The sequence below is a fragment of the Daktulosphaira vitifoliae genome, unplaced genomic scaffold (genome assembly GCF_025091365.1).
Source record: "Daktulosphaira vitifoliae isolate Bord-2020 unplaced genomic scaffold, ASM2509136v1 Scaffold_2, whole genome shotgun sequence".
NCBI lineage: Eukaryota > Metazoa > Arthropoda > Insecta > Hemiptera > Phylloxeridae > Daktulosphaira > Daktulosphaira vitifoliae.
In genome coordinates, this window is record NW_026099573.1 from 6,807,222 (window position 1) to 6,819,111 (window position 11,890).

Here is an 11,890-nt window from a genome sequence, read left to right on the forward strand (position 1 = left end):
ATACAAGTCAGCTAGAGACTTATCGCTTTGGATATATTCGCGGGATGTTTGAGCTCTGAGGTAATGCGATTTAATCCAAGGAATAGTGTTGATAAAATTTTTAACATTATTCCTTTCCTTTCAGGGCTTATAGCTCGATGCTTGCCATGTTTTCCCCTTAGTTCTCCTTCTAAGAAGCCACAGTCTGATCTTTTAGATAATGCTGTTTTGATAGGTCTATCGTTTAAATCAAGCGTTGCCTTGAAAAATATTTGCATATTCAAATTCGTGTGTCATTTATATCGAAATAATACGCCACAGTAAGTGCTCGAAAGTTTTGTGAATATCTATATTGGGGCTTAATATCGTGTATCTGTCGTATAATTAATTCTCTTTGTCTCTGCAAATCAGCAAGCGACCAATATTTATCAAAAATAAGCTGTCTAGTGTCTTCATTTATTTTGGTGCTACATTTGAAGCGACATCTGTCTCCACAAGGTGGACGGATTTGTTTTCCTCTCTTTTGTTTTTTAGTTTTGACCTGAATACATACGGCTTTCCTGAATTTCTTAGTTTTTTAGCAATATTTGATTTCTAATTTTCAGGTCGCCTTATTCTTTTCTTGCTTTTTGTTTCTTGATTTTCGGTAACTACATCCTGGCTTTGGGCAATTGGAAGACCCGACTCCGATTCACATGAGTTGTCAGAGCTAGTTGAGCTTGATGATGAGCTGCTATAACTGGATTAAGAGGAACCGATTTTTTTCTTTAAATATGTTTTATTTGAAGACGCATTAAAGTCTGGATCAACATCAGAATCGTCTATGTTACTTTCGTCACTATGAATTGGAGAAACGAAATAATTTATTTTAAATCTGTATCATTCTGGATGTTATTCTCAGTAATAGAAGAAACTTCGTCAGTCGTAAACTAATAGACTGATGACTTAATAATATTTGAAGTAAATGGTTTTGAGCCTTCTACTACTGGTGAAATAGATAAGGTGGAGCAGTCATTCAGTGGAATACTTTTCATCTGATTATTATGAGATTCGTTCTTCGTAGATATATTATTTTCTTTGTCGGTTTTTGTTGCCATATAGACAAGTAATCGTCCACGACTCGTCATATTTCTGAAAAAAGAATTTAAATTCCGTCCAATCATCAAAAGTATATCAACTCAAAAAAATACTGCTAAACCATCTTTCATGCATTTATTAAATTGTACAGAAATTTTTTCAACAGTTAAATGTTATCGATATTTATAGGTGCACAACTGTTTATTTCAAGAAATGGTGTGCTTAGACTTGGCAAATAAATTCACCATCAAAACTGTAACAAAACGAAATAATACTAATCTTAACTACAAAAACTGTTGTAACATGAAATTTTTACCTTGGTTATTCACAGTTACGCCCTTGCGAGTTTAGATTTAGCCTTGACCATAGGAAAATATTTTTAAAAATAAAGTTGGAGTAGTTTATCTAATACAATCCGCTGTATAATTGTCGTTGGAAAGTGTTGGTTACAGTATTATTATAAAGACATTATTGATATCGATGAAAGTGTCTACATATTATTACGGCAAATATTAAAAAAATACTAAACGAAAACGATCGAAATGGAGTATGGTATAAAAGAATAATCGGCTTTACCATTTACGATAAGTAGAAACTTAACGTAAACGTAAGTATTCTTATGTAATGATACTTACACGGTGGTTTATTTTGAGATAACCCACAAATTATCTTTTTCAATAAACTTAATTTGAACGAATTTAAGAAATATAAATAAGCATAGCCTTTAGTATTGGTAAAATCAAAATTTATAAAATTTCCTTTAATTTTTTATCTAGTCTTTCTTTATAAATAATCATACCAATGCATGTATATGCAACTAATGTTAATCATTATAAAATGTCAATCTATATCTGAGTCTACAAATCAAATCTCCACTGGAGTTTTTTTTGTAATAAAATTTTCCAAAGCAAGAAAGTATAATCAAAAAACAAATTTTAATATTTAACAATAATAATAATTTATAATATTATTGATATAATAATTATTCTTGTATAATCTAAACATATTGTGATCGAAGTATTGTGTTTATAAACCATTGTTTTTGCATTTCTCGATAGTTGGCAATTTCTTCACATACCATTAGGTATCTTTTTTTTTCTTTTTTTTTTAAATTATCTATTTTTTGTCTAGTCCAATTTTTAATGTCTAAATTTAATTTTTCCTCTCGTGTATAAATCGCATCCATATGCTTGTCAGTAGATTTATAAGTAGCTTGATTTATAGCAAATCTTGAGGATACATAATAAATTGCATAGAAATTTAAAGATTAAAATTTTGAATAAAAAAAATTATTATTAAAAGATGTGTGCCTTTGGTCCGCTGCCATCATACTCCCTTAGCGCCTCATTTACTTTTTATCACAGTATAGTCACAAGAAAGTGATGTAACGAATTTCATCATACAAGAACATAATACCGTTTTTAATTATTTTTATAAATGACACAGCTTTATCTACTTAAATTCCAATAATTATCTTCTGCAATTATTAGCTTCGATGCGAGGCTGAGAAGGTATTGGTTTTACTATGATGTGTTTTTTTTTTTTATATGTCTTTACGCGTTACTGTATAAAGACTCTGACCAAATTTTCTCCGAACTCAAAAATTAACTTATTCTTTTACCTTAAGTCTACTCGTTAAATGGATTATAAACTAACAGAACATTTATAGTGATACACGATATTATTATTTTCTTTTAGCTTCGATGCGAAGCTGAGAAGGTATTAATTTTACTATTATGTGTTTTTTTTTTGTGTCTATTACCACTTTTTCTCAACTCTCACCGACCCGATTTCTTTCAATGATACGTCAAAAGATCACAAATCGTATATAGTCGAAGACATTACCCTAACAAATTGAAAAAGTTTCTCTCGTTCTCGTAAATAGTGGAAACCTCCAAAAAAATTACATATTTAAAAATCGCTAATTTTCGAAATTTTTTACTTAAAACTGCCATAACTTTTTCAAAAATGAACAAATTAATATAAATTTTTTTTATAGATGCTTAATGTCTTTACCTATCATTTAGTATATTTTTTTTTATAAATTTAACCCTTTACCAGCTCACGGGGGGTTTCAAAAAGACAACTTTTTCACAAAAAATTAACTTTTTCAACTTAACTTTTGAAATTGTTCCGGAAATACTGACACTTTTATATATAACTTAAATTAAAGCTTATGTAATATCCTTTAATATAAAAAAAAAATTCGGACTTTATTTTGTTTCATGATGAAAACAGTCATCAAAGTTAATAAAAAAAATACGATTTTTGTAAAAAAATTCTTTTTCATATTTTTAACTTTCTAACGCTATAAATCTTTGAAAAATGTATGGACCAATACAATTTTTCTATGAGAAATAATATTTATATACCTCTTTAATTTGACTTATTTTTTTTTTAAATCGGACCATTTCCCTTAATACAAATGGGTTCAAAACATAAAAATGCATAGAGAAAGTAGAACTTTTTCAACTTGACTTTTGAAAATGTTCCGGAAAGTCTGACACTTTTATATATATATGCTATTTTCGTGTGAAAATTCTTAATTTTATATTTTACATTTTTAACTTTATAATGCTATAACTTATTGAAAAGTGTATGGATCAACACAATTTGTTTATGAGAAATAATATTTTTTATCCCTTTTTCATTCAGGATATTAATAAGAAAATATTTTTTTTTTAATAAAACCATTTCCCTTTATATATTTATATATAAAATGTATATTACACTTATAAATCATAAAATTTGTAATCAGGATATAGAAAGAAATAGGAGATCACGTAGCTTTTAGAATAATCCACCAATTTTTTAAAATTAAACTCTATCTAATGATTTGCATCGAAGTGTTTTTTTTTTTAGTGATTTTAATCACTGTTGTTTACCTATATTATATGGTGCATAAGATCCTATCAGTATTGGTAAATCAATAACCAAAAATCCATTAATGGACGTTGAAATAATTGTGAGGTTATCTGCATCGATTATAACACAGAAAAAATTAATTTTTATTCGAATATAAATACGCCTTCATCAAAGCCGAATGTTCGAATTTTAGTACTTAATTTTTTTTTCTTAAAAACCAAGCTAATGGCCTGGTTTAAAGTCCGGTAGTGAATAAAAAATTTTTTTTATCATTTCAATTTGAAATTAAATTTTAAAATTTTGATTTTAGAGATTACATATTTTCAGAATATAATAGCAAATCCAAATAGTGTTCGTATTTACACGAACTCTATACTCTAAATCACACCCCTATCATCTTCAATTTTTATTACAACTAATTCATCGATTTTTGATTGTTGTAACCATTTAAAATTTCTAAGTAAAAGGTGGACTTAAGTAAAAAACTCAACATCATAAAGATTGTTGGTATCGAGATATAGTAAATATTTCGAAGGTTTATACAAATTAATCCAAATTTTCATCGTATGAGAATAAGATGAAATATATAAATATATTAGATTCGTGGATATTGATATTATTTGAAAAAGATTCTGCTGAATTCGATTTATATGTGTTAATATTGATTTGAAACCGGCGTATTTAACATATTCATCAGGAAATTAGTTTTAATAATTTTGAAATTTGTGGATATTTTTAGAGGGATTTGGAAGAACCGTTTTAACACTAATACAATTATTGAGATGGTTAGACATTAATTTAGATTATAAAAAAAAACAATAAACAACCATGCAGATACTATCTGCTCTTGGTTGAAAATACAGCAGAAATGCACAAAGTGTGATGGTGTCATGTTACCATTATTGTAAAAAATTATTATAATAAAAAATAAATAGCGCATCTACTTTTCATGATTGATGAATTGACGATTAATATTTAATGCATAATTGGTTAGTGATTTTCAGAATTTGTGTCATTCATCATTCTCAGTACTCGGGTGTCGCTGTCCAGCTTACTGCATAAAGTCAGGTTTTTGTTTTTCCTTTTTTCACCTCCTTACTCTCGTCTTCAACATTTCAGATTATTTGTGTCTTGCACTTCGTTTGAATCTCATAGGTGTTACCCTAATTCCTTTCCTATAATAACGGCCTTTGGATAACCACAGCTAATACGGAGTGTTAGCCGTACACGGTAATTGCTGTATGATAACACACACGTGAATACCCATGCAGCAAATTCAACATTATCTTCGTACACACTCTCTACACTCTTTTCCATTTGTATTTTGTTTTGTGTTACGACAGAATGGCCCCTAATAAAGATAACGTTTATATATTACATTGTTTTTATAGTATATAAAAAAAAAAATTATTAAACTAATTTATCTAACACTTGATGGCCAAAGAGGAAAACATAAAATCCTTCATCGAGCTTATCTCAGCACCGTAAGAAGACAACGAACGTGTATCTTACAAGACAAGTAAATAGCAGATGTGCAACTTATCACGGCCTGGTCGTACACAAATGTCTAAAGTTTGTCTAAAGCACATTACCCGTGCGGCCCAGCGGGTCAAGTAAGTCATAAACAGCCTGGCGGGACTCATGCACAATCTGGGAGGGTAGAGAGAGATGCGACGTAGACTTTTAGTTTATGTTATACACTCGGTCCTCCTATACGGGTCCCCGGTTTGCGCGGATGCTCTTGAGAATTTGTCCAAAAACCGTGAAGCCCTGCTCATGGTGCAGATGCTGGTGGCGATCCGGACAGTTTCTGCGTACCGAACGGTGTTCGGAGTGGCGATGAGTATCCTGTCATCACTACTACCCGCCGACTTACTCGCCGCTGGGCTTGAGTTCCGCTGAGAACACGACCGGCCCCTCAAACCCGAGATGCGACATGCGACCACGTTTCGGATCGCCCGGAAGAGACAGACAGTGCTCTGCATACCCTTTTTCGGTGCAAGGGCCACCATGAAATAATGACTAACGGTAGTTCCAGGGTAACTCACAATAATGCATATCGTGAAATTCGGAAAAAACGGCCACTGAAGCTAAAATTATTAGAGACCATATCAAAGGGCAAACATTAACCTCGTTTATCAAGGGTCTATGTCAACTCGTAAAAACTATAATAAAGGCTGGCAGGCAGACTCTTCTAGAAATTGTCATACAAGAAAGTCTAGAAGACGAACGAATCTATCAATCACATATGGAGGTACAACATTTCTTCAAAATTCAACAGTAGTGTAAACTTTAAGTTTTAAGTAACTGACAAAATTTGAAACAGTAATATTTTTCTAAAATTCGAATAACTTTTTTGTTTTATAACAATGATTCATTATTTAATGATTGTTTTTATGAGTTGTACCACTAATAATATAGGTACAAAATTTGTGGGGGATATATTTTTACATAAATATCATACTTGATTTAAAAAATGTTTTATACCTCCTAAGGAAAAAGTATCAATTCATTTTTATGACATTTTAATAATGTAGTCCAAGTTTTTATGGTAAAAGTTCAAAGAGGTTATTAAAAATAATAATAATATAATTTGGTCACACTGGTTAACATTACCCACATAGCAAAGAAATATTTCTAGAATATAACCAGAATATTTTGAAATATTCTCACAATGTTCTCAGAATATACTTTGGCAGTGAATATTACATTTTCATTATATTTTAAAGGTATATTTCAAAAATGTTTTCATGATGTTTTATGAATATATTTAAAAAAATCAACCCGTATAGCAAGCTTCTAACCTCGTACTTCAAGTGTTAGAGACACACGTTTAACAACTGACCCACAGGTTACTACAACTGTGAGATGATAGAAAAGGCTATTGCTATTTAAGGTAGTTCAAATTTTCAGTCATTTTTCCCGTTTAAAAAAATTCAAAGTAAATGCAACTTTATATTCAATTTAGATTAAATTCATATAGTGCTGGGCCGATCTCTTGAAGTCGGTGGACCACGACCCGTGGGGGAAACCCTATCGGGTCGTCAAGCGGAAGCTCCGCGGTTCACCGGTTTCCGGTCAGCTGGAGGCGGAAGTGCTGGAAAGGGCAATAGACACGCTCTTTCCGACACATCCGCCTCTGCCTCCCCCAGCGTTCGGGGACGACGTGTCTATGGAGGAATTCACCACTCAGGAGGTGGCTGACGCGATGGCGCGCGTACGGGGTCGGGAGCTGTGTTCCGGTTGGGTTTCCAACGCGATTCCAAACCGGGTGTGGGGGTTGGTAAACGACATCGCACCGGATTGGATACGCGCCGTCGCGAACCGCTGCCTCTCGGAGGGTGAATTCCCCACGAAGTGGAAGAAGGCCAGACTGGTGGTTCTGAAGAAGGGTGACAAGCCCGAGGGTCTCCCCTCGTCGTACCGACACGCTTTGCATGTTGGACGACTTGGGGAAGATCCTTGAGCGGCTGCTTGTCACCCGGATCGAAGCCCACCTGGCCGACGTTGGCGGACTGGCCGAGGGCCAGTATGGTTTCAGGAAGAGAAGGTCGACAGACAATGCGGCCTCACTCTTCAGGGACTTGGCCCTCAGGGCCAAAACTGAGCAGGGCTTCGGGGTGGCGGTGAGCCTGGACATCCGAAACGCGTTCAAGTCCGTGCGATGGAGCGCTGGACACGTTTCGGGTGCCTCCTTTCCTCGGGCGGATGATCCGGTCGTACTTTAGCGATCGCGTCATCTCTTACGAGAGTGCCGCGGGCCCGAGAATCAGACCTGATACGGGAGGAGTCCCGCAAGGGTCTGCTGTGGAACATCGCGTTCGACGCGGTGTTCCGCGTTCCGCTACCACCGCACGTGCACGTTGTCTGCTACGCGGACGACACGCTGGTGGTAGCAGAAGGCGCTTCGTCCAAGGAGGCTGGATCTCGTGCGAACTGCGCGCTCAGCGCAGTCACCTCCTGGATCCAGCAGGAGGGGAGTGGACTGAGACTCGCCCTGGACAAGACCGAAACGGTCTTGTTCAAGGGCAGGTACAAGTTCTCTCCTCCACGGCTCGTCGTGCTAGGGGTGGAGATCCCACTTAAGGACTCCATGACTTATCTGGGCCTTGTCATAGACAAACGTCTAAAGTTCAGGCCGCAAATTACTCGTGCGGCCCAGCTGGCCCCAAAAGTCATGAATTGCCTGGCGGGACTCATGCCCAATCTGTGAGAGATGTGGCGCAGACTTTTAGTCAGCGTCGTACACTCTGTTCTCCTGTACGGGTCCCCGGTTTGGGCGGATACTCTTGAGTATTCGTCCAAAAACCGTGAAGCCCTGCTCAGTTTCATCTCAAGTTTAGTTTCATTATCATAATTGAAATCAAAGTCAATACTATTAAATTCTGTTAACATGCCACTTAAAGGGTCGTTGAAACTGTACAATTGAGAATGAAAAGGAATATTAAATGTAGTTGTGGAACAAGCATTGAAAACGGGAACATGCCAGTTTATTTTTTTGAGTATTTGAGGAAAACTTATTTAATTATTTAATAATTTATATATAAATGATATGTCATTGAATTTACTTCTAGACGTAAGAGAATTCAAATCTAGTTTACGTTTCAAATGCTTTAACGAGTACTTACACCGTATTCGTAAAGCAGCCGCTCCGATGTGCGACCACTGTTCGGATCGCCCGTGAGAGGCTGATAGCACTCTGCACACCCTCTTCCGGTGCGAAGCGTGGGCCCAGGAACAGGACTCTTTGGAGTCTCGACTAGGGTCCACGTTCCGAGTCGGGTCCATGGTTGACCTGATGTTGAGGAGCCGGGAGTCGTGGAGCCTCGTCCAGGCGTTCGCCGAATCCATCTTGAAAAAGAAGGAGGAAGCTGAACGCCTGAGACAGAGGCAGCCGCGCCGCCCGGTACAGGAGGACCTAAGGCGCTGGTTTAGGCCTGCGCCTTAGGTATTCGTGTTTATATGTTTTATGTTTTTGTGAGTTATTTTTTCCCCTTCGCTTTTAACGGGGGAGACCCACCACGTTGTGAATCAGCTCTTGATTAATTTCGGGCTGATACACAACGTAGTGGTGTGAGTTTTAAAGACGGCGTGGGCCGCCCTGAAGTAATACCTAACGGTAGTTCCAGGGCGGCCTACAACTAAGCCGGTCGTGGAAAGAAAAAAAAAATCCCATCATCGTGACCTCTCATTGTAAGTTAGAAATTGACCTATATTGTTGGTAATCAGTGTTATCAAAATAATATTGTGTTGTGAAAGAATAAATATGATTCAACTTTACCTATCGCCTCCAAAATAATTTAAGCTAGATACATATTCATCAATGCTATCGGGATTATTTGTGATCATTTTAATAGTTTCGCTTAAAATTTGTGCATAATCATTTTCGATTTCTCGTAATTCAGCAAATTTGTCAACTAATGGTTCTATAAAAGCTCTTAGAATATCCTCTAAATTTTTTTCGTATCTACTTATCATTATTGCAATTGATTTATTCATATAAAAGTTATTTCTATGCAAACAAAAACAAATTATTTCTGTTTCTTCGGCAAATGCGGATTCAAGAATATTTAGTGAAATAGGTGGAAGTCCATTTGACTCTTTATTTTCCTTTATATGAGAAACCCTTTTACTGTCAGCGGAGACTAATTCATTTTCCTTATATTTACCAGCCAAAGATTGAACTCTAAAGTATCTAATATTTTCAAAATCCGAAATCATTGTACGATTTTTGTTAGTCCACTTTTTTTCAAATATATAATAGGCTAAGTGAAATTTCTCTGTTATTTTATTTCTAGTTAATAAGCTAAAAAATTGTTATTATAAATTATAATGAATGTTTGTATAACTTAAATTTGTTTTTACTTTTCCTTTCCCATTTGAAATATTTCCATAGTTATTCCAGTCATATTTTTCTTGTATTCGTCGTATGCTAATTTTACTTCTGAATTTAAGTTTTTTAATTGTTTACCATCTGGGTCGTTTTTATATAAGTAATCAATAAAACTTTCCCCATCCAAGTCTTCTACAAAGGCTAATTTATGATTTTCAATTTCTTTATTTCTCTCATCTGCAGCATTTTCAGCTATTATTTGAGCTAAATCTATCGATTTTATTTTAGAAATTACTTTTGGCTCTATAATTCCAGCAGACAATCTTTCTTGATAAGATATGTATTCACCGTTTAGATAATGAAGTTGAGGAAATCGACATAAAATATAGTATCTGGAATTAACTATATCACTAGTGGCAGGATTATTTGATACATCAATACATATCAATTTCTTAAATCTTTTCAAGTATAAAAAATTATTTATATCATTTATGCGGTTATCATTTATAAATAATGTTTCTAACATTACATTGCAGTCTAAATTTTCAATTTCTGTAATTAGATTTCCAGCTAAATTCAAAAGTGTCAAATTAGTTAAGTGGTCAAGGTTTTCTATTTTATTAATTTTATTAAATGATAAATCTAAATATTCTAGTTTAATAAGTGAATCCAAATTTTCAATTTTACGGATGTGATTTTGAGTAATTTTCAAATGTCTTAAATTTGTAGGTAACCTTAAACCAGTAATGTGTAGTACACCTTTCATTGAAAGATCTAATTTTACTATTATATCCCAATTAAAATGTGGTTCTAATGATAATAAACGTGAAATTTCTTCATTTGACTGATTCTTCAAAAAATGTTCTTTTATGTAAACAGATGAAATAATAAAATTAAAGTCATAAAATTTATAAATGGGATTCTTATAAAGTTTTTCCTGAGAAACTAAATCCATTTAATAGTTATTAATCCAAAAAACTTATTGTTTAAAATTTATCATTTTTAGTAAATAAAAAAATGAAATTTTGTTCATATTTAATACAAATATTGTTAGTTTAATAATAAATTGCTAGGTAATATATACACTATATTAATAAATACGTTAATAGTTAATAGTTACTTTTCTAAAAAAATATAGAAGAACGGCTGATGTGAGAGATCGTATCAAGTGGAAGTTAATGATAAGGGTGGACGACCCATATTAGTATGGATTAAGGCGAAGATTTAAGTATTGAGGATCAATTTTGCAAAAATAACAGTGGTGCTCACGAGGATGTAAGACACTAGATTAAGTGCAGGTGGATAAAGTGGAGAGAAGCGTCTAGTATTTTTATGATAAGAGAATCCAAACGAGACTGAAAAATAAGCTTTATAAGACTGTAGTGAGACTATCTATGATGTATTGTTCAGAGTTTTTAGCGGTTGACAAGAGAATAGAGGAGTGATGAGAATGTTTAGATGGATTAGTGGAGAGTAGATGGAGAGAATATCCCGTTTCGCTGCGCTACAGTGTCGGCGTGATCGGGCTCTACGGGGCTACGAAACGTCGGCACGAGCGCAGTGTCCCTAGCTCGGGGAATCGGGCGCGTCCTCAGGTTGCGGATAGAGGAACGGCCTGCAGATATGCAGGTTAGCCGCGAAATAAGCAGTCCATTAATTTGGACTGACGAATAAGCGGTCGCGGACAGCGAGCCCATCGTTCGCTCGTTAACCCTGCAGATATGCAGGGTAGCCGTGATATAAGCCACTTAAAGTGGACGAATAAGCGGTAGCGATCGAGGGTAATTCCATAACGGGCGGGTGGGCCCGATAGCCTGGTAAGGCAACCACCTAGGTGAAGGCAACACTGAAAACAAATTCCCTGACGGTAGGTAAAACGCAGGTTAGAATTTACATTAATAATCAAGGATGGAANACGCAGGTTAGAATTTACATTAATAATCTAGGATGGAAGGTCACCACGTTAAAAAAACAGTTACGGTTCCAGGAGTATCGGAGACTCCAGGACCGGCTGGGGAGAATACCGTTGCAGGCTCGACCCGGTCGTCATCCTGTGACTGCACAAAAACCGTTGGACTGTTGAGGCAGGGTCCAGGGGGCGTTCGCGCCCAAGCTACTGCTGGAGAATGCGAGAAG

General features: G+C 35.1%; 1 protein-coding gene across 1 annotated transcript; it reads right to left on the reverse strand.

Moving 5' to 3' along the window:
* Positions 1 to 573: 573 nt before the first annotated feature.
* LOC126897944 (dynein regulatory complex subunit 3-like) lies at positions 574 to 10,709 on the reverse strand. Its single transcript, XM_050671893.1, has 5 exons — positions 9,787 to 10,709; positions 9,555 to 9,727; positions 9,203 to 9,422; positions 2,091 to 2,285; positions 574 to 718 (listed from the first exon to the last, which is right to left on the reverse strand). Exons 1-5 carry the CDS (start codon positions 10,707 to 10,709, stop codon positions 574 to 576), a joined length of 1,656 nt encoding a protein of 551 aa, XP_050527850.1.
* Positions 10,710 to 11,890: the final 1,181 nt, after the last annotated feature.

Coding starts and splice junctions, on each gene's coding strand:
- LOC126897944 (XM_050671893.1), bottom strand. CDS start 10,709: ATGGATTTAGTTTCTCAGGAAAAACTTTATAAGAATCCCATTTATAAA. Junction 9,728..9,786: donor TTTCAAATGGGAAAGGAAAA/GTAAAAACAAAT, acceptor ACAATTTTTTAG/CTTATTAACTAGAAATAAAA. Junction 9,423..9,554: donor TGAATTAGTCTCCGCTGACA/GTAAAAGGGTTT, acceptor GAAATAACTTTT/ATATGAATAAATCAATTGCA.